This window comes from Cryptotermes secundus, unplaced genomic scaffold, assembly GCF_002891405.2.
Source record: "Cryptotermes secundus unplaced genomic scaffold, Csec_1.0 scaffold537, whole genome shotgun sequence".
NCBI lineage: Eukaryota > Metazoa > Arthropoda > Insecta > Blattodea > Kalotermitidae > Cryptotermes > Cryptotermes secundus.
Window position 1 is genome coordinate 2,817,168 of NW_019740661.1, and position 24,435 is coordinate 2,841,602.

The 24,435-nt window shown below is 42.6% G+C and overlaps 2 protein-coding genes across 3 annotated transcripts in view; one reads left to right on the forward strand and one right to left on the reverse strand.

The window, feature by feature from the left end:
• The window catches only part of LOC111872507 (tectonic-2-like), a 600,257-nt gene that overhangs the window by 274,523 nt on the left and 301,299 nt on the right, over window positions 1–24,435 (reverse strand). The gene's annotated exons all lie outside the window — the stretch shown is intronic.
• On the forward strand, window positions 16,711–22,806 carry LOC111872511 (laccase-12-like). The gene is made up of 4 exons (XM_023866507.2): window positions 16,711–17,041; window positions 18,292–18,513; window positions 19,749–19,964; window positions 22,515–22,806. Exons 1-4 carry the CDS (start codon window positions 16,984–16,986, stop codon window positions 22,766–22,768), a joined length of 750 nt encoding a protein of 249 aa, XP_023722275.1. The 5' UTR covers window positions 16,711–16,983; the 3' UTR covers window positions 22,769–22,806.

Genomic DNA, 24,435 nt, shown 5'->3' on the forward strand with positions numbered 1-24,435 from the left:
TGGAAAAATGTGTGATCACAAGCGACACTAAGATGCTGACAGAACGAGTGCTAAACACAGACTGATGTAGCAAGCGCACAATCCGGGATTTCCCCTCTCGTCACTCGTTATGCGAAACGTCGCTCGTTAAGCGAGCCATTTTTTTGCAATTTATTTTGCTCGTCATGCGAATTACTCGTTATGAGAGGTGCTTGTTAAGCGAGGCTCCACTGTAGTGAGTCTTTATAATAAGCTTACTGGCGCCCAGTCTTCACTGTAACCCATACCCCGTTAACTACCCACACTCACAATAACGGCAAGGGGAAGAAGAGGTGGATAAGAAGGTCGAGCAGAAACCTGCAAACTCGACATACCTACAGGTGAGAGGGAAACGGTTAGAAAGAAGTCGGTCCCAAAGGTGGGCAGCGAACAGCGGTTATACAGAAGGAGGCGAGCAGCAGCTTTGGGCTAGGAGTGGTAAACGACGATTATAGCTCCCATATATTCTCTAGTCAATCGACTCACAGATGGCAGTGAAGCTGTCAACCTTACGCACCGGCGGCCCTTTACCCTTAGGAAGATTCCTGGCACTCATTTCTGTTAGAGTCTGAGTCAATCCCAGGTCAATATCCAGCTGAAAGGATTAGGTTAATTGAAAAATTCAGTGATCTCGTCGAGAATCAAACCACGACCTTCCTGCTTGTAGCATAGTGCCTTAACCAACTACGTTACCGCGTGCTCAATTATTTCAGTATAGTCTATCTTAAGAGTAACTGGTGGTAAGAACAGACACCCTTCCTATTACATAAATACACTATGACTATTTCTCTCGTTCAGAGCGTGTGGGAACTGCCCAGACAACATCACAGCTTGTTTCCAGCCGCAATGCGTGTCCGCAAATGGCTATGAGCGTGGGATTCTGACAGTGAACAGACGTTTACCAGGACCCGGTATACAGGTAAGCATTCTTCATCACTTGATGGTTGGGTTACAGCTTCAGTTGTGATTATTTTACCAGAACCGATCCGAATACGGTAGCGAACAAAAGTGTTCCTCCGGGAATGAATTCTCCGTTGTTCACCTTGCCACAAATCAGTATATTGACCGAGCTGACCTTGTGTGGTGATGTCTTACTATATTATTATATAGGGGCGATCACAGAACTGTTCAGATAAGGAAACTATCTCAAACATAGGCTTACACGAAGACGGCGGTCTGTAATATGTATTCACGTACCAAAGAATTTATAAAATTAATAACAAATATTATGACAGTAGAACCCGAAAGTTCTTCGACAAAGCTAACACCAAAGCCCGACACTGGACACGATCTGAAGCCCCTTGCAGCCACATCCCATCTCAGCGATTTACCTTTCTAAGCTTTATCTTAATGTTATTTTCTAAGCTGATCGGGTTTCCAAGTGGCTTCGCTTCCCACCTCAACCGCATGCCAAGGCCATTGCAGCCTCCTAGGTTTCACTGTCATAAAAGAACCAGGTGACGTCCCTCGTTAACTAATATTGTCACGTGTATGTACTGACTACAGACGGGGCTTGGACGGATGATCGGATTTGATTTACTGCACTCTTTGATACAGCGCGTGACTACACTTTACAAATCACTATTACACACACAGACTAGTTTACACAGTCACTTCTTCACTAGCCATTGCTCGGTAGCGGCTTCCAGCAGTGGACGTTCCCCTTTCTCTGGGTCTCCGAGCTTCTCCAGTCTCAGCTTCTCACAGCAACAACTCACGACCGCCCATCAGCAGTTCTCTTACTTTGGATGGACGTGAAGACGATGGTGACGAACAGGTAAACTTCTGGCTCCATGGCTCTCAGCTGAGCTGGTCCTCCGCCGGTGTGCCTAACTGAAGTGTCGGAAGACTATCGGGCATAGCCTTCCGTTAGCACTCGATCCAAATGTTCTATCAAGTGGCTTATGAGCTCCAGATGAGTCAACATTTCAGACCGTAAAAAAGGCAAAGTTATCCCTATAACAGGCCATGAAGGCCCATAGGGTCCTGAGATGTTGAGGTCGTCAGCCTTACGCTCCGGGCACCTTTACGCCCCTCCCCCCAAGGAAGAGTCCTGATACTCATTTCTGCTAGAGGCTGAGTCGATTGCAGGGTCATAGTGCGGCTGGGTGTATTAGGTAAATTGAAAAAAATCCACATCATCGGGACTCGAACCCGTGACCTTCCGGCTTGTAGTATAGTGTCTCAACCAACTACGCTACCGCATGCCCCTACATTTCAGACTGTAAGGTAAAGTTATCCCTATAACCGGCCGTGGAGGTCCATAGGGTTGTGAGAGGTTGAGGCTCCCATATCTTCCAGACAATCGGCTCACAGATAGCAGTGAGGTTGTCACCCTTGCGCGCAGGCCGCCCTTTACCCCCCAGGAAGATTCCTGGTAATCATTTCTGTTAAAGGCTGAGTCGAACCCAGGGCCATAGTGCGGCAAGGATTAGGTAAACTGCAAAAAATAATCCAATACCTCATCCAGAATCGAACCCACAACCTTTCGGCTTATAGCATAGTGTCTCAACCAACTACGCTACCGCGTGCCCCTACATTTCAGACTGTGCTAGTTATATTCCTGGTTTACCTGTATGTCGGCATACCTAAGTCAGCATATTTTGAACGCAGTAGCGAGCTTTATGTTGACTACATTGCCTCCATTCTTGTGTTACAGTGCTCTTGTCCAGCAATTTCTTCAGTTCTTATAGTTTACAAAATATCACCAAATACCCTATTCAAACACGAACAATCGTCTTCTAATATAGGTACAGAGAGTCGAATTATGAATACTGCTTTCTTTTTTTTCCTTTGGCGCTACAGCCCTCATTTGGGCCTAGGCCTGCCTCCATGAAACTCTCCGTTTCACTTCGGTTTACTAGATCTTAGACATACGGTAAGACTCCTTGGGCGGGTGATCAGCTCGTCGCAAGGCCTCTACCTGTACACAAACACATCAAAACGCACACTAAACATCCATGCCCTGAGTGAGATTCGAACCCACGATCCCGGCTTCCGAGCGAGCGAAGACAGAACATGCCTTAGACCGCTCGGCTACCGTGACCGGCATGAATACTGCTTACATATGAGAAAATTCCGAAACGAAGCAACGGGCAGTAAACACCTTCAGCCAAGCAGGTTGTGTGATCAAAACCGTGTCGGACATTCTGAACTGTTAATATCACTGCATATGATAAAAATGCACCAGCAAGTTCATCTAATTAACACCGTCTTTCAATTTCTCCTGCATGCACCTGAAAGGTCCGTATCTCCTCGACGGCTGTAAACGGAACCAATGTTCTACTGATATTCCTTACTCGACCTTAGCCCCCAAATCACCACTGGTATTATACCAGATCGGTTGAGGAACAACAGAACAACCGTCTACATACTGCGGCATTCTTGTTCGGGGAATTTTTACATGCAGGTCTAGTTCATAAGTAGGATAAGATGTGCAGGGCTTGTAGCACGAATGGGGGAGAAGAGTAATGCATATAGGATATTGATGGGAAAGCCAGATGGAAAGAGACCACAAGGAAGACCAAGGCGTAGGTGGGTGGACAATATTAGAATGGATCTTAGAGAGATAGGATGGGATATGGATTGGATTTGATTGATCTGGCTCAGGATATGGACCAGTGGAGGGCTCTTGTGAACACGGTAATGAACCTTCCGGTTCCATAAAATGCTGGGAAGTTCTTGAGTACCTGCACAATTGGCGGCTTCTCAAGAAGGGCTCATCTCCGTGAGTGAGGTGTAGTTCATATGACTTGCGGAAATTTCGCTGAAGGTAAGCGGACAAATAAATCAGACTTATCAAGTGGGAAATGTGTTCCTCGCTTTCAGGTATGTCTGGGGGACAGAGTCATCGTAGACGTGAAGAACACAATGCCGGGAAAGGAAACGGCACTGCACTGGCACGGGATTTTCCTGAAGGGCCAGCCCTACATGGACGGAGTTCCAATGATCACGCAGTGTTCCATACACGAGGGCGAAACGTTTCGCTACGATTTTTACGCCGACAATGCAGGAACCTTCTTCTGGCACTCTCACGACGGTTGGTACCACAAGCTTCGAACTGTCTGTGTACACAACTGACCCTGATGTTTACTTATTTTAGATACAAATGCATTATTGCCACGCCAATCAAACTACATGCGGTCAGAAATTACTCTGCTCTGTCATTCCTTAAATATTCACTACTATCAGTCGACCTGAGCTTCATTCCTTGTACGGATGACACGGGATTTATCTTGAAACACGAGCTAGTGAGACGGCTCAGGTTCACCACAGCCAGGCCGACCAAACACGTCTGTCAGCCCTGACGAATCCCAAATTATAATACATACATTTTCTCCAACAAAATGTCCCTTTTGTTCTGCCTGGTCTTGTCTCTAGAAGACCATAGAGGCACGACTGAAGTACAGCTGAACAGTGAATATTAAAGCCTGGAACTAGAAGCGAATAAAAGTAAAGATATCCCAGCAACAGGCCGTCGAGGCGCCCACAGTTTCTCTAGACAATCGGCTCACAGATGACGGTGAGGTTGTCAACCTTACGCACCGGCTTCCCTTTACCCACATGAAGAGTCTTGGTACTCATTTATGTTAGAGGCTGAGTCGATCTCAGGGCGAAGAATTAGATCAACTGAAAAATATAATGACCTCATCGGGACTCGAACCCGCGACCTTTCGGCTTGTAGCATAGTGCCTCAACCAACTACGCTGCCGCATGCCCCAGGAACTAGAAGCGAATGCAAATGATAACTACGTACCACGTATATCAGTGTAGGATTCCAGATTCCCACAGCGGTGGTTATGAAGAGCTCATTGTTCTGGCACACAACGCCCTCTAATGTCTCTGCTTGTTACCTGTTTCATGCTAGTAGTAGTAGTAGTAGTAGTAGTAGTAGCAGTAGTAGTAGTGGTGGTGGTGGTATGGTGGTGGTAGTCGTAGTTGTAGTAGTAGTATTGGTAGTAGTAGTAGTTGTAGTGGTAGTGGTGGTGGTGGAATGGTTGTGGTAGCTGTAGTAGTAGTATTGGTGGTAGTAGTAGTAGTAGTTGTTGTTGTAGTGGTAGTAGTAATGATAGCAGTAGTAGTGGTAGTGTAGTCGTTGTGGTGGTGGTGGTGGTAGTAGTAGTAGTAGAAGCAGAAGATCTGCTTTACATTACAAGCCTTGTTACTGTGCACTGCCACAGAGACATTTGACACAAGAGGTGTGTGATATCCCATTTATTTTTCAGAACCCGGCTTTAAAGACAAGTAAGAATTTTAGTATCTTATTTTTGCAGTGTACTGATTTTCACATCGGGTAATAGCCTAAATTGCCCTGTTGCTGCTTATATTGGTAGGGTAAACTTGTCTCTGTGCTTAATTCATTAAGCATTACGCCGCGAAGACGTATTTTCTTGACCTCGGCATTAGTTGCAGGTCAGTGGTCAGCTTCACACCCGTCTGCCTTACCTCCGGGGAAAGAGCCCCCAGTACCCATTGGCTGGGTAGGTCTCAGGGGAGGTTTGGCGGACGTGGAGAAGAAAAAATTCTTGAACCTAATAGGACTCGAATCGCGACCCCCGACCAGCCCATAGCCAGTCGCTAAACCGACTGCGCTAACCCGGCTCCGCTTATGTTGGTTATGAAATTTATTAAAGATGAGTTTAATATGGCCTATGTATAGTTACAGGCATTACGTTCGAATTTATTGTAGGTCTTCTTCCTCCTATGACGGATTAGGCCCTCTGACCTGCTCCAATTTCAGGATTAATTTGATCTTACAGACATTCGGTAGGACTCCTTGGACAGGGGATCAGTCGACCTATAAAGAACAACACAAACACAAAACTATAAATAAGCATACAATCAAGCTTCAAGTGGGATTCGAACCCATTGTCCTAGTGTTCGAGGGGGTGAAGATATTTCGTGCCACAGACCGTGAGGACACTATAATCAGTGTTGATCAAAGGCGTGCGGTATAAATAACAATTTACTTATAATGTCTGAGTTATCTTAATGAAAAAATGAAGGAAGAACACTTACTTTAGCCAGTGTCTAGACATAAACATACACACACACTATTTGTATCACGCTAGTTTCTTTCTTGGCTCATTTTTCGACCCTGAAGATGAAAGCGACATGTTCTTCCGAAAAGTCGTCTAATTTTCAACTGATATGAGGTCTCCTTTCGCCTGAACCTTTAGGAACAGCGTGTGCATACAGCGCATACCAAAACGATTGGAGCGGTTTCAAGCGGCCATAACGGCTTTGGAAATGCAAGCAGAAGTAACGAAACAGCAGCTATTCAAGCTATTCGCATGCGCAGCCCCCCCCCCTCTCGGTCCGTGACGTTACAAAGAGAAAATGGAGACTCCGGAGCAGAGAGCGTTTTGTGTGCTGCAATTTGCGAAACACGAATCAGTTGTTTAGGGCGTTCGGCGACAATTTAAGAGCGGTCCCACATCTGACACTAGCATTAGGCTTTGGTATCAGCAGTTTCAGACAACGGGGTGCCTTTGTAAAGGGAAAAGTGCAGGACGTCCGTGTGTGTCATAAGAAAGTGTGGAACGGGTGAGACAGTCCGAAGAAATCTGTGCCCCACGCGAGTCATGAATTGGAGATGTCGACTGTGACTGTGTGCAGGGTGTTGCAAAAGGCCTATCATCTTCACTTGGTGCAGTTTCTTCAACCATTTTGGTACACGCTGTGTGTGTGTGTGTGTATCTTCATCTTCATCTACGCAAGTAAATCTTGACAATCCAATTTTTAAACATTTTAATACAATTAAAATTCAAGCTCTGTGTTGCTTTCCAGGATTCCAAAAGATGGACGGGTTGGTAGGAGACTTCATAGTTCGAGAACCTAAGAGTCGAAACCCTGACAGCAACTTATACGACTTCGATCTGCCGTCCCATGTTATGATGATCATGGACTGGTACTACCTGGACGCCGACCAACACTTCCCAGGACTTTTGACGCATGACAGATCACAAGATGCGAACTCATATCTCATAGGTGGCAGAGGACGGAATGCCGTACGTTCTCAAAATCTGTCACATTTTCATGATAATTATAAAAAGAAAGTAAAGCTATCCCTATACTAGGCCGTGAAGGCCCATAGGGTTGTGAGACGTTAAGGATCCCACATTATCTACACAATCGGCTCAAAGATGGCGGTACGGTTGTCAGTCTTACGCGCCGGCCGCACTTTACTCCCCAGGAAAATCATTTAATTAATTCCTGGTATTCATTTCTGTTAGAGGCTGAGTCGACCGCAGTCGGCTGAAAGGATTAGGTCAATTGAAAAAAAAATCCAATGACCTCATCGGGATTTGAACCCGTGACAGACACAAAATTATACTGAAAATTTTATCAAATTTTATATTGCACTTACTTTCTGCATTAGAGGGAAATTATACCTTTGAAGACCAAAATTTACTCGTACGTAAATAATAATTAAAACTGGAGTTCCTACCTCACAGAAAACAGTGCATTGCCCTTATGAAAACCAATTTGTTAATGCTATTTAGAGAAGCATTTGCTATGCAAATCGCAAGAAATACTTAAATACATTCTACGTACGGAAAAATTATATATTTTTTAATGCTAATGCAAGTGGAATATACAGGGAAGTTATTACCTTTGTTCATCTGCAAGTGAAACCACGCTTCATTAGGAAAAAAACATCAATAGAGGATCGATCTCACCTTCAACGACAGTCTGCAGAATTCAGTTGCAAATAGTGAACCCTGCTAGCTGTACCGCGTGGCTGCAAGGCGTGGATTACTGATGTTTTGTAGGGTCTATGCTTCAGCAATTGTGTCGCCGGTCTTGCACTAGACGTTGACACTCCCTTCTCTCGAGCATGACGTTCCAGTGATTCTCTAGGTGTATGTTCCAGTCTGGCCCCCATGTCATTTAACTTCTCAGTACACATTGGCGCTTATGTTTTTGTTACCTCTCTATCAAGGGTCCCGTTGACATAAGTTTATTCGCCAATTTGCGAATTGATGTCTACTGGGAACTCTGTACAAAATATACGTCGAAATATTCGCCGACACTTTTTAGCAAATCCGTATTTCACATAGGTGTGACAGAGAAATACACTTTGCTCTAAAGTACACCACACCATGACGTAACACACTGCTCACTAACAGTGAGAGCAAACGGATAATGGAGCTGATAACTGCCACCCGCTGCTGACAAATCATAAACAAATTTCTACGCATAAATCGCACTGCTCGCCGTGAAACATAAAGCCGTCAAGCGGTCCACAAAGCTGATAAATCCCATTAATTCCAAACGTTATCGGGTATCAGGCATATTGATTGACTGGCAAAATTTGTGTGCGCCTAGCAGCCAGCGATGCACCGGTCGCCACGAAGCACACCGTAATGAAACGGTCAACAAAAGTAATAACTTACCTGCATATTTTTCATTCTATTTTAACCGCTTAAATGAATTAGAGGCAATTTGTTTACCTCGAAAGTAGAAAAAACATCCCCATTTCTGTCGGGAATCGAAGCTTTGTCTAGTGCGTAGTCAGTTGCTCTATTGACTGTACTACCCTAAAGGAACGAGAATAATACTGCATTAACTTTCTTACCTCTGCAGGGGGCACTCAGCAAACTAAATGGTCAAATAAAATTATCTAGGCTTTGAACGTTTCGGGGACTGGATCCTGTCTCCGTATTCACGTAAAAGCCTACTCAGTTGGGGCCAATCGTTAGACGTGGTCCATATCTCGTAATCCTTACTATTCGTTATCATTTTGCCCTCACATTTGTCGCTGTGTAATGTACGTATTTAAAAGACTTGTTAAAACCAAACATCTATTTATTACTGTTAACTACAAAAGTGATATGTACTGCAAGGAACGGTACTTATGACACTTAAATGCATTTTACCATAGATAAGAGATATGATAGGTACTTTATTTAGCAGTTTATTTAATGACGCTGTCACAAGTTCAGACTACATAGTGTTAAAAGGTAGAGTGATTAGTGAATTAATTTAATTTTCCTTGGCACTACAGCCTCAGTGGGCCTAGGCCTACCTCCATGAACTTCTCCGTTCACCTCGGTTTTATTAGATCTTAGACATATGGTAGGACTCCTTGGGCGGGTGATCAGCTCGTCGCACACAAACATCCATGCCCTGAGTGGGATTCGAGCCCACGATCCCGGCTTCCAAGCGAGCGAAGACAGTGCATGCCTTAGACCGCTCGGCTACCGTGATCGGCAGTGATTAGTGAATAACAAATTGAAAAGGATGTGAAGAACGCGAACATTGCCTGTTTGAGGCACTATCCGGAATTATTCTGGAGGAACTGAGGCAAACCACCAAAAACCTCAATCAGGTCTGTGTCCCGGCAGAAATTCGCACCTGGCATCTCCACAATAAGAGAATAGCGCTTGGGCCAACTTCTTCGGAGATAAGACAGATAACTGCGTAGAGCGCAGTTCTTCTCCAGAAGCTAACAATCGTATATCTGGTTATGAAATGCACCGCTTTTATGAAACCTGAAAGTCCACAATAGTGTTTCTGGGAGCCCGAAATTTATCCTCTCCCGTGCTAGATGAGTCCAATCCACAGCCTCACGCCATATTTGTTTTAATATCACTTGTCATATTATCATTCCATTTATGCCCAGTTTCCCTAAATGATCTCCTTCCTTCAGGTTTTCAGAATAAAATTCCGTCTGTTATGTAGTGACACACTTTTATATGATGCATTCCTGTTTCAGAAGTCTGAGAAGGGGATGACAACCCCCCTCTCTGTATATCGGGTAGCTCAGGGAAAGCGGTACCGTTTCCGGCTGGTCGGGGGCACGTGTTCAGAATGTCCTGTAAGAGTGAAATTCGAGGGTCACCAGATACTCGTGATAGCAACGGATGGGTACCCTGTCGAACCAATATTGGTTGACACTGTGGTGCTAGAAGCAGGTAGGTATTTCTTGCAGTCTCAGAGAAACTGTGCTTTTGCTGAACTGCGCCGACAGCTGAACAATTTCTGGCAAAATCTGCCAGTTTATTACACCTAAAATCCATCGCGTACCCCATGAACAATGCAGACATAATTCAGCTTACACATACGAAATCTACTTCATTTTAATAAATTTTACTTGTCGTACTGTCTTTCGTATTTTAATCCCGGGTGGGACAGTATTAACAGCGAAGTTAATTATATAAATTTTGCTACACTTCGACAGTCTATTTCTCTGCAACTAATGACAAATGATTGAATTACCTTTTTTTTATTGCTAGTGGAGTGGGACTAAGTCCCTTGTACTGCGGCCACTTCTGGCCTATTGTACCAGCCCCAGATGATAGGTGAGAGTCATTGTGCAGCAATTGGTGGAATGAAGATTGGCAGTGGAAACCGAAGTACTCGGAGAAAACCTGCCCCGGCGCCGCTTTGTCCACCACAGATCCCATTTGACCAGACCCGAGACTGAACCCGGGCCGCCGAGGTGGGAATCCAACGACTAACCGCTTGAGCTATGGCATGGCCATTGTATTACTTACATCCTTACTCAGCGGCCTCCGTAGTCTAGGGGTAACGTTCCCACCTCATGACTCAAGGTACGCGGGTTCAAACCCGGCGGAGGTCGTGGAATTTTTTATGGGCGGAAAAATTCAGGGAACAAGTCCTCCTGGAGGGACTTTAAGCCGTGGGTCCCGTGTCGTAGATTTACGGCACGTAAAAGAACCTCTGAGTTAAATCTGGCAAAAAGTTTCCCGCCCAAAGTAGTTTTCAATGCCTCCGGTAGATGGGGGAAGTATTAGGTACCACTGCCAGAGGAGGGGGGACCTCTCTGACAGAAAGGGACTAACTATTAGATACCATTGTCAGTAGAAGGTTGGAACCTCGCTGGCAGAAAGGGGCTAATAGCGAGCACCAGTACCGGTAGGGTATGGAGACAGTAGAAATTAAAAGGGGGACGCACAATGGACCAATAACCGGTCTAAGTGCATGGGGAAACCCACGCCCACTATACTCAATACTCAATAATCAATACATCCTTACTCATGGAGCTGAGCCCTTCTGGAGGAGCCGCCAATTCTGCAGCTATTCAAGAATTTCCCAGCATTTTATGGAACCCAAAGGTTCAATACCGTGTTCACAAGAGCCCTCCAATGGTCCATATCATGAGCCAGATCAATCCAATCCAATCCATACCATCCCAGCCTATCTCTCTAGGATCCATTCTAATATTGTCCACCCACCAACGATTTGGTCTTCCCAGTGGTCTCTTTCTTTCTGGCTTTCCCACCAATATCCTATATGCATTCCTCGTCGCCCCCATTCGTGCTACATGCCCTTCCCACCTCATCTTCCTTGACTTGATCATTCTAATTATACTTGGAGAAAATTACAAGTTACGAAGATCCTCATTATGCAGTTTTCTCCAGCTTCCTGTCACTTCATCTCTCTTCGGTCCAAATATTCTCCTCAACACCCTCTTCTCAAACATCCTCAGTCTATGTTCCTACCCTTTATGACAGAGACAAAGTTTCAGACAAAGTTTCAGACCGATACAGAACCACAGGCAAAACTATAGTTTTATGAATTCTAATTTTTAGTTTTTGGACAGCAGACGAGAAGACAAAGGTTTCTGGATTGAATGGTAGCTAGCATTACCCGAGTTCAATCTCCTCTTAATTTCCTCCTCAATCAGGTTTCGATCTGTTATCGTTGTTCCCAAATATCTTAATTGTGCCACATTTTCAAAACATGTTTCCTATCTTTATGTCATGATTTTGCCCTGCATTTTGGTGACGAGACAGCAACATATACTGAGCTTTCTCTGTGTTTACTTCTAGACCGACCTCTTTACTTGCGTCAATTAAAGTTTTTCTTTGTGGTATCTACATTATCACCCAGTAGATTCACATCATCGGCCTAGGCCAACAGCTGATGTGTCCCGTTTAATTTCAGTCCCACCTGGTTTCCCTGGACCTTCCTAATGGCATATTCTGAAGCAAAGTTGAAAAGGAGTGGCGGTAAAGCATCACCTTGTTTTAGACCATTCTGGATTGGAAATTTATCAGACAAATGTTTACCTACACGGAATTTACTATACGTTTCGTTTAAACACATTTTAATCAACTAACTAGTTTCATGGGTATCCAAAACTCTATCAGAATATTGTACAATACTTCCCTCGTAATTGAATCGTAGTATCTTAATAATTTGACGCATACTATTTTTTTTACCGTATTCCGAATTATAATTTGGAAAGGACTTTCCATAAACATACTTTTGGAGGCAACTGAATTATAATTGAAACAAACCAACATTTTCTTAAGATTCTGTGGCTTATGCGAAAGTCTATATGACATCTGATGTTCACAGTTTTATGAATATTATGATAACTTTCGTCTGAATATGATACCATGCAGACTTCAAGAAAACCGCTGTCTTAACAAGAAACTGTGTCTCTTCTCATCCACTTATGTCAGTCATAGAAGAGTTGTCCATTGATAAATTCTTGAGACTCCCAGTGACTAATACTCAACTGTCACATTTCATTGAAGGGAAGGTCGAGTGTGATTCTAAATTACTGTTGGGGTTTCCGTGGCCTATAATTTTTAAAATAGAAGCAACAAAATAAAACTGCTTATGGAATATGAACATGTAACTCAAAAGTTTTACTTAACAATGCAATACTCGCCTGATTGATATCTGTGAGGAAATATGGTGTCATACCTTCAAAATGACGACTGTTCGACGGAAAGCAATGTGGGAGGCCAAGGAAACACAGACAATAATTTAGAATAACTATGTATTAGCATGTTTACAGTTTATGACATAAAGTAAGGTCAAATATTCGGAGCTCCCATGGCTAAAGTTGGAAATTTAACTGTTCACTTATCACATCTAGAGTGCAACGGCCGTGAAATAGCTTTTCTTTATCTCTGCACATTAGTTTTCCGTGACATAAACATACAAATTATAATATGCACATGTGGAGTACTGGCCTGAGAACTGCCGCTGTAGTGAAAAGCATGTGTCAGTCCTGAGAACTACATAACGACACGCTTCGCGCACATTATCAACAATGTCTGCTAATCTTATATTTAAGCATCCTCCGCATTATTATATTCAACTGTTTACATATAATTTTCCGTCAGTAATGCAACTGTTTATTTCCACATTTGTTTTCGCTATTAACAGAACTTGTTTCGGCCCCAAATGGCCATTTTCAAGTGTCATATTTTGTCAGTTCTGCTACACTGCACTGAGCATTGTGTATTCCACACGCGCGTAACTTATAATTTCGTAATTAAAATGTTAGATTGCACTCAACTATTGTGCGTTAAATTTTATATATTACAGTTTATACCATTTAAAATTGATTAAATATCGTTACAGTTTTCTATTATATAAAACGCCTAATTTCAATTCATAGGGGGTGTCGTTCACTTGTCTAGGCAATATATCCTCCATGGTTGTTTACTTCTCAGCGGAAAAACCGTTCTTATGTTTTGTCTGCAATTGTGCCCCTCTTTTGTCCGTTGTATCCGCAAGCCGCGTATGGCGCTGTCTTCGCGTGTGCAGACGGTATATATAATTTATTATATTATTAAAAATTGTAACGATTCTTAACCGATTTTTAATTAAATGAACTGTAACATATAAGATTTAACACACAACAGTTGAGTGCAATCGCAAGATTTTAATTACGAAATGTTCAGTTACGCGCGTATGGAATGGACATTACTCAGTGCAGTGTAGCAGGCAGGTTTGGCATAATGGGAGACCTGAGGATGGCCGTTTGTGGACGAAACACATTGTGTTAATAGAGAAAGCAAATTGTATGCAAATAGTTGAATGTCTGCTAATGTCTGCAGCGTTCGATGTAAAGTCGCGCTTAGAAGTGTGTCACTAACTGGTTCTGCTGCAATGTACACGTACGTATTCTAGGAGTACTGATTTCAGGAATGAGAGTCGACGTAGTGGTGGCCACTTCACAACCAGTCGGCCCATATTGGATCCGCGTTCAAGGCCTGGCACAGTGCTCCTGGGTGGACGTCCAGCAGCTGGCAGTGCTGCTGTACGAGGGCTCCAGCGTCCAGGAACCCAACAACCCTCCGGTGAAAATGCCATACCTTCCCCAGAGCAAGGTACTGCAAATATCGAAAGTTTGAATTTGTGCTTTTCACCACATATTATTAGACTGACCACATTCAGGATGAGATGGGCAGACTATGAAGCACGCATGAAAACGTATACGAACATTTTTATCGCAAGACTTGAAGGGAAGAGAGCGTCTGGAACACCCAGGCGTAGATAAAAGTAAAATACTACAAGAAGTTCTTGGAAGAAATAATCGCCTATTTTCCTTTGATACGACACGGACCGTAAAGAAAGAAACGGGTCCAAAAATTCTTCTATTGCTGGGTGTGTATTCGTTGTTGCAGGAACGTGTTTAACGAGCCGTTGCCTAGAGACGACAAGTGAGATGCACAAACACACAGACAACAAAGTGATCTCATAACCTTCCTTCAAATTTTTTCAAAATTAGGGAAGTAGGCTAAAAACGGGCCTGAAGGAAACTGTGTGTGGGGGTGTGGAATGGAATCGAGAAACTCAGAATAGGACCCGGTGACGGGCTTCTGTGATAAACATTTGGATTTCATAAAAGGCGGATAATGTCTTGACCATCTGTGAGATTATCATTTTCTGAAGAATAACTCCGCTCCATGGAGTTAGTTGGTTAAGAAACGCAAGAAGTAATTTGAATGCTGTACGTAACAATGGACTTGTGCTTCCTCACAAACCAAAGGGATACACAAAGGCCATTCGGAAGATGGGAGCATACTAAATTCTTCCTTTTGCACTATATAAAAGTCCTCTGTCAGTACAGGCTTTACAGAGCAGATCATGCCTATCTTACGTGTCTTATTCTACAACTGCAGCTTAGTCACTTGAGCGGTCGCAAGCTTCACCACCGCCAGACTGACTCCTTAGGTAGCCTCGGCACTGACCCTAGAAAATACAGCTTCCAAGAGTTATTTCTTTGTTGTATGAAGTCACTATTGGCACAGACTGCATAGAAAACACCGCTTTCAACAGTTATTCAATTGTTGTCTGTACGTTGTTCAGCGATGGATCTGGTATTGTTTCTTGTTACACAGCCGATGCGTTGCATTGGCGGTTTCTCTGGACAAATATGCCATAATAAGAATAACGACACAGCGAAAATTAAAAATAACTCTCTGAAACTTTGGAACTTGCAAACAAGCCCTCCTCTTTGTGCCATTAAACGACCTCTCCTTTAATAGTACAAAGAACGCTCAACTTTTCACTGAGCGAACAAACTTTTTTTTTTTTTTTTGCGTTTCTTGCCATGATTGAAACTTCGGCATTAAAATAACAAAATGGAGCTACTAGTCAGGTGTGGGTATATTAACATGTATATGCTTCATGACGTATACCTGTTCCGATAATGTGTTCTTTAGAAACTTAATAAATGCATTTCTATTTGAAATTTACGTAAAATATGAACCAAAATTAAATTCTTTCGATAACCTTCACCGCACTGTTCATTCATTTCATCACTTAATTCTGTCGTATAAGAGAGTGTAGCGGTAACGCTGTAGACTTGTACTCGGAGGTGATCAGTTGGCATCTCGGCAGGGACACTAGCTAACTTGACAGATTTTTCGTAGGCCTTCTCGGTCCCTCCAGGGAAATGACAGGATAGTACCTCGATTGGGCCACGACCACTTCCTTCCGAATCATTTCCAAGTCATGATTCATCCTAACATTCGACGCTATATGGGATAATATATATTGTGACATGTAGAACCATTTCTTGTGACATGTAGAACAATTTCTAGGCAACAAGAATTGTTTTCTATGTGGTCGGCACCATTCCCATTGCTAAGCAACGGGTGGCTAAACACGTTCGCGAAGAAACGTATCGTGGAACAATATGACGTCCAGTTTTAGGCAACGGAGCGGTAAACATCCCTACGAATTGTTGAGAGATGGTGTTTTACGTGAGGTTATATAACGCGGAATTGACTTTGACTTTGACTTAAGCAGTGAGTACCCGTGTCGAGGCGGGGTGGAATACCTCCACCGTGACCCTGCGAGTTGTAGGAGGCGACGAAAAGGGAAGTCTCAAATCTGAAACAGTAAAATATGGTCACGAGTCCTACGGGACTCAGACCCGAGAATGACCGTGGGCGAGGGCCATCAGTATATACAAAAGACAAACCTGTCCTCTCGTCAGACAGGACGCCCCACAAAAACAAGACCGTAACTGTCGAACAGTAATATATCTGGTCTTGGGCCCCAGATGGTGCTCGACACCAAGACTTANTACGGGACTCAGACCCGAGAATGACCGTGGGCGAGGGCCATCAGTATATACAAAAGACAAACCTGTCCTCTCGTCAGACATGACGCCCCACAAAAACAAGACCGTAACTGTCGAACAGTAATATATATCTGGTCTTGGGCCCCAGATGGTGCTCGACACCAAGACTTACTGACTGACTGACCGTCAGTCGCAATGTGACTTTGACTTGAGCAGCGAGTTCAAAAGAGTCGTGCAACGAGAATGAGAATGGAGCGAGTCCTCCGCAGTCAAGGGTTCGGCTAAAGATTCATTGTGAGCCGTTGTAGATTGATTGTGAATAAGAGTGATTGCAAAATAAGTGTTAATAAATCCAATAATCTAATCCAGAACCCGTTACTATTAGTCACGGAACCCCGGACACGTGACAGAATTCTAAAATAAACCATAAAAAGCATTGAATTCTGTTATGTTCTGGGAATAACGTTGCGTTGACTTTACGTGGAAACCGATGAAATGTGCTGTTCGCTTTTCTTTGTCAGTCACTGAATGCTGAGAACGCCACGTGTGGCCCGGGACAACACGGGATTTGCATTCACCAGTTGACGGGATCGGCGCCCTTACATAAAGACATCCTGAAGCCTGTACCTGACCTGGACCTGGTCCTCAAGTTCGACATGCGCTATTACACTTCCGCTGAACTATTCAGCTCCGGAACCTACGACAGATTTCAGCGTAAGAAGAGGTTCTAATCTCTATTCCATGCCGCGCCATTGTTCAAGCGGTTAGTCGCTGGCTTCCCACCGCGGTGGCCCGGGTTCGATCCCGGGTCTGGTCAAGTGGGATTTGTGGTGGACAAAATGGCACTGTGGCAGGTTTTCTCCGAGTACTTCGGTTTCCCCTGCCAATCTTCATTCCACCAATTGCTCCACAATCACCCTCACCTATCATCTGGGGCTGGTACAATAGGCCAGAAGTGGCCGCAGTGCAAGGGGCTTAGTCCCACACCACTAGCAATAATAATAATAAATAATAAACTCTGTTCCATAACGCTCTAGATTCCATCCTATTTCATTTCGATTTTAATTATTTCCTTGCACAAACTGATTGAAACTAACATATCATATTGAGACCATGTCTGTCTGCATGTTTTATCTCCAAAACCACTAAATATACACGTATCTTGACTAAATTTGGTACTGTGGGGTATAGGCCTAGAAGAAAACATAAAAGAAATGGTATATGATGCTGAAGATGACCTTCACAAATACTGGAGTATGCATAATGTCGATCTCTTTAATCTCTACAATATCTGAGTTCATTGTTTTTCAGTATTTTGAATAAATAACAAAACAGTAATTTCAACAGCTTCATAACAATACATTTTAGTGTGCCATACCGGCCATCGAGTTTAATGATATCTCAAAAAATCGTTTGAAAAATATTTCTGTTCCATTGGAATACATGTTTATACATTTTACAGAACCTTATTAAGTATTACATATCAATTGAAATGAATTAAGCCTGATGCTTATAAATAGAAAAACCCTATATATAGGCATATAGGCTAATATTACATTTAATTTCTATTCATTATTATTAACATAAAAATGTATTGTCGCGTGTCCTATTGATGGGTCGTTCGTTTGTTTTGAGGAATTCTGCTAAACTTGAAAGTTGTCAAAGCAATTGCAAAATAATTTATACTGAGGTCTTCTGAGTTATGACACCGCCTTATAAACCAAACTAAACTAAAGTAAAACACCGTGTATTACGTGGTTACTATTATTTCGAAGGAATACACTGCTTAAGTTTCAGGTTCACTTCTACCCTGAAGATATGCTTATGTTCCTCCGAATGCTGGTAACACCGACCATGCAGTGTCATACCTGGAAGACGGGAAAATGAACCTTCACCTCCCTGAAAGCTTCAAGGCCTACGCATATACAGTACAAACTAATTTTATTGATGCTTTATCTTCCCAGAACCTGCTCGCAAGGAACGACGTCTGGCGGGCGAAATTAACAACATTTCAAGCATCCTTCCATCAGCACCGATCCTCAGCCAACTGGAGGATATTCCCACTGAAGAGTTATGTCCATTCACGTCTGATGGAGCTCCGTATTGCAACAGAAAGAACTGCCACTGTTTGCACTTGAGGTACATTCCGCTAGGGGCGGTAGTCCAGATCGTTCTCCGAGATCAGTGTAAGTTGTTCTGCACTGTCAAATTATGAAGGTTACCCCCTACGTCATCAGTGCAAAATTACACTCTTACCACATTAATGAAACACATAATTTTCTGCGGTTGAAATTTTAAACACCGTACCATTTCGATTTTTGTATTTTAAAATATGCAGACACATTAACGAACGTCGACAAGAACGGTTATTAAATGTGAAATTAACAGTATTATGTAATTCTAGAATATAAGAATTTCGACAAAATTTAGTATTGTGTGTAGATACACGAACGAGATCTTCACTATGTTCGTTATTGTCCATATATATAATATCCCTACTTTACATGAAATGCATAGGCGAGAATAACCATACTGACGAAACCATCATTACGCGAAATTTAAATCATATTTTGTCAGTTTTATCAAATCAAATATAGCGGCACTTAACATAAAATAAGGATATCGATAAGATATATAACTAGTTTTTTAAATTTATTTCTACTTTGTGAATATTTAACACAGTAAGAAGGAAATACACTATTTACTTCATGAAACTATACATTTAAATGTCATTGTGCAATGACTCATTGACAAGGGTGCAGTACAAGTTTCAGAAAATGAAAGAGATAAGAAATATTTATACCATTTTTAATATACAAGGTACATGTAACATATAAACCGGAAAATCTCTCTCTGGAAACCTATTCTTTCTAATGCCTTGGGGTCTGAAATGTTAATTGAAACAATAAGAAAACGATCGCGGTGTCCGCGCAGTCTAGGATATGAACTGTCTTCGGCCGCTCAAACACTGGGACCGTGGGTTCGAATCCCACTCAGGGTATGCATGTCTGTCTGCGTTTATTCTGTGTTTGTGTTGTCCTGTGTAGATAGCGGCTTTCCGATGGGCTGATCCCTCGTTCAAGGAGTCCTACTGACTGTCTTAGGATTAAGAAACTGAAGTCAAGCAAAGCGTTTCACGGATTCTATTTGTCAAAAATTGATCTGTATATGTCGCTCAAAACTATGAAATTTTAAAGTATTTCTGTGTCAAAATATTTCATTGCAAAGAACTACAAGATGGATCAGAGGATGAAATTAATGTTTAGAATTTTAAGTTTCCCACAGATGTGATTACGAATGCCTTGCAGTCCACAGTCCAGAAGGCGGACTCTGGAAATTAATGTTTACCTGCGATCACTGTAAATTAGGACCACATGGGGATACAGTTGGCAACATTACATCAGCTGCTTCATGATTTCAGCTGTACATGGAAGCGTGAACCACGCGTTCCATTTACACGGTTATTCGTTCGCCGTTCTGGCTATGGGAATCTTCCAGAATGGATCGAATTTGGATACTGTGTTGGAGGAATTTCGGGCCCGCAATTTTAGTCAGTCCCACATCCCGCCAGTTGTGGACACACTCGGAGTGCCCAGTCAGGGATACGCCATTCTTAGGTTCAAGGCGGACAATCCAGGTAAGGCGACGTAATGATCCTGAGGAAGGTATCCTGAAACGTATTTCATTGCCAAATCTTGAAAGCTTTATCACGAAGTGTGTGTCAGGATACTGTATGGCTACTGCACGTTTCAGCGCCTCGTCTACGAGAAATATTACTGGCTGTTCCACCACCATCCCAACTACACTTCAATGGCACACCTGAGAACACAAATGTAAAATCTGTTTAGGTTGCTGAAAGTCCTGTGTCACATCACAGTTTACATCGAAATGTGTTTTAGGTTAGGGGTTGGGATAGCAACGGACAAGACAGCCCGAATTCGGTTCCCGGAAGTGAGGAATAATGATTAATTTGTTACGGACAGGGACAACTTTATGTGTTTTACGTTACTGGATGTTTTAACCATCATATCTTAAGAATACTGCACCAAAATGTGTTTCAGGTTACTGGATGTTTAACATCTTAAGAACACTACGTCAAAATGTGTTTCTGGTTACTGAATGTTTAACTATCGCATCGTAAGAACGCTACATCAAAATGTGTTTCAGATTGCTGGATGTTTAACAATCACATCTATAGAACACTACATCAGAATGTGTTTCAGATTACTGGATGTTTATCACATCTTAAGAACTTACTTACTTATTTACTCATGGAGCTGAGCCCTTCTGGAGGAGCCGCCAATTCTGCAGCTACTCAAGAATTTCCCAGCATTTTATGGAACCCGAAGGTTCATGACAATGTTCACAAGAGCCCTCCACAGGTCCCTATCCTGAGCCATACATATCCAATCCATACCGTCCCATCCTATCTCTCTAAGATCCATCTTAATATTGTCCATCCACCTACGCCTTGGTCTTCCATGTGGTCTCTTTCCTTCTGGCTTTCCCACCAATATCCTATACGCATTACACGTCTTCCCCATTCGTGCTACATGACCTGCCCACCTCATTCTCCTTGACTTGATCATTCTAATTATACTTGGAGAAGAGTACAAGTTATGAAGCTCCTCATTATGCAGTTTTCTCCAGCCTCCTGTCACTTCATCTCTCTTCGGTCCAAATATTCTCCTCAACCCTGTTCTCAGACACCCTCAGTCTATGTTAAACACATTTTAATCAACCTAACTAGTTTCATGGGTATCCCAAACTCTATTAGAATATTGTACAATACTTCCCTCCTAACTGAATCATAGGCTTTCTTGAAGTCTATGAATAGCTGATGTACTGTCTCATCGTACTCCCATTTTTTCTCCAATATCTGACGAATGCAAAAGATCTGATCTGTAGTTGGTCTGTTACGTCGAAACCCACACTGATGATCCCCAATAATTTCATATATATATGGACTTAACCTTGAAAGAAGAATATTGGACAAAATTTTATATGAAGTTGACAGCAGTGATATCCCCCGATAATATCTACAGTCAGTTATATGACCCTTTTTTGTGAACTGGTACAATAATAGACTCCTTCCACTGATCAGACAATTTTTCCTTATGCCAAATAGACGTAATTAGATTGTGGATCTTGGAACGTAATATTTCACCTCCTGCTCGAATAAGTTCTGCCGGAATTTGATCACTACCTGGCGATTTATACCGTTTCAATTTTGCAATAGCACTTTCACCCTCAAAAGGGCTAGGATCAGATATTAACGGCTCAGCTGTATGGATTTCTGTCTGCCTAACAGCACCGACCCTATGTACATTCAAAAACTGAGAGAAGTCGTTCCTCCACCTATTCAAAATGTTGTGGGAATCTGCAAGCAGATCAACATTCTCATCCTTCACTAAGTTACTGCTAGCCTGGTAACCCCTCTTAAACTCATTTATTCCTTTATACAGGTCTCTAATGTTCTTGTTCTTACTGTTCATTGCAAGCTCATCAATTTTGTCTTTCAGATATTCCCTCTTTTGTTCCTGAAATGCCTGCTGGTCTCACGTCTTATATTGTTCAAATTATCCCCATTTAACTGGCTTGGATCCTGTAACCATTGCAATTTGGGCTGCTTTCTTTGATCTAATAATTTTGAGCATCCTTCATCGAACCATGGCTTATGCTTCTTCGGTTCATAATAACCTAGACTCTCTTTGGCAGACATTTTTATATTCTCTCTAATAGCTTCCCAAGCTTTATTAACATCCACCTCAGTTTCCAAGTTTTCCAAAGCCATGAACCCATTTGAGATTTCAACACAATACTGCTCTTTACCCTCTACCTCATTTAATTTCTTGAGACTGAACCTCTCCATATGACCACTGTTTGTTGTTTGTTTGCTCACTCCCCGTCTTTCCTTAACCTTTGCCACCACCAGGTAGTGGTCAGTATCACAATCTGCTGCCCTGAATGATCGGACATCAGGTATACTTGAGTGCCGTCTCCTATCTAACAAAATATGGTCTATTTGATTGTGTATCTTCCCATCAGGAGGAAGTAAATTTATGGATGTTATGATGGGAACATTGTACTTTTGACAGTAAGACTTTTTAATGTGGCAAAGTTTACAACTCTAACTCCATTATCATTACTAATTATCTTAAGAACACTAAATCAAAATGTGTTTCAGGTTACTGGATGTTTCACTGCCACATCCTGAACCACCATGAGACAGGGATGTTCATGTTGTTTCAAGTTGGAGACAGAGCAGACATTCCTGCTGTACCTCAACACTTCCCCAAATGCGGAAATTACATTTCTTCCAGAAGTTCTTCAAAGTCAATCGGGTCAGGAAACTTTAAGAGACTTCTGGTGTGGCTGCATATCAGTACACTTGTAGTAATATATTGTATTCATTCGACTCTATATAGTCTGAACTACTGACATCATCGTTAAATAAATCAGAAATAATATATTTTACTCATACATGACAATAAAATAAATCTTATAAGTCTTTTATTANTTATTCATTCGACTCTATAAAGTCTGAACTACTGACATCATCATGACAATAAAATCAATCTTTTAAGTCTTCTATTATTCGCACTTTTAAGGCGGGTTTCATGCCCCCTCTGTTAGAATATTTCCATAGTAAGTTACAGATAATCACATACTCACAGTTGCCTTTCATTATGAAGACATAATGGGAAGCATTTCTTTCACTGACCTTCCTTAACACCATAAAGACAAGACTGTACACCAAACAGGCGCTTAATTACAAATGGCACGTTAACATTCATTCTCTTCAAATTACTTATATGAAAATAAAGGATACATAATGTTATCCTCTGTAATTTCAGAGGTGCCTTACTTGAAAAGGAGCGAACTCTTCTGTAAGGCTGCATAATAAATGTGCAACTGACTACTCATTGTGGCTACCATTGCATAAATAAATAATGAGGAGTACAGATAAAAGCCGTCTAAAATGGCCAGAATTTAAACGAATGTGCACTCCAACAAGGAGAAGCCATATGCAGAGGATATAAAAGAACTACACTTGGCGGCGATCGGGCCTGCGACCGTTCAAATGTCTACCTGACGTTAGAACTGGGGTTCATGTATTCGGGAGTAATTTGCTGTGGAAGGCTGCCCTTGTAAATACGTCAGATTGTAAAGATAAGTGCATGCATTGCTAGAGAAGCAATAACCTCTTTCAGTGCATATGAGACTATGCCAGGAAGCTCTAGGAGTGCAGCAACAATTCCTTTTAACAGTTTTTTAATGCTAGTGGCGTGGGACTAAGTCCCTTGTACTGCGACCACTTCTGGCCTATTGTACCAGCGCCAGATGATAGGTGAGGGTGATTGTGGAGCAATTGGTGGAATGAAGATTTGCAGGGGAAACCGAAGTATTCGGAGAAAACCTGCCCCAGCGCCACTTTGTTCACCACAAATCCCACTTGACCAGACCGGGATCGAACCCGGGCCGCCGCGGTGGGAAGCCAGCGACTAACCGCTTGAGCTATGGCGCGGCCCTTTTTAACAGTTACTGTGCGGAAAAATTAGCACTGACCTAAACGACAAACCCCTCTTTTTGTCAAATAGGAGGCGAGAGTGAACCAAGTTCAATCGTGAGTCCTAACTGGGCTTGAAACAGCGAATGAGCCAGCTGACTCGGAGGCCGGCAGCACACTGTTACCCTGCAATGCTCCGCGATTCGCTCAGCTTTCCGCCTGCTTCTGCTAGTGCTTGCTTGGCTTACTCTTCGACCCTGAAGAGAGAGACGATATGTTCCTGCGAAACGTTGGCGTCATAACCGAGAAGATCTTAATCTTCATAGTCACCGCAGTGAGAAAATAATAATAAAAATAATATATATACATAGGTATATATATTAAGGTATCCCTGTATCAGGCCGTGGAGGCCCATAGGGTTGTGAGACGTCGAGGCTCCCACATTTTCTAGACAGTCGGCTCACAGAAGACGGTTACACTGTCAGCCTTACGCGCCGGCCGCCCTTTACCCCTAGGAAGATTCCTGGTACTCATTTCTGTTAGAGGCTGAGTCGACCCCAGGCCATAGTGCGGCTAGAAGGATTAAGTGAATTGAAAA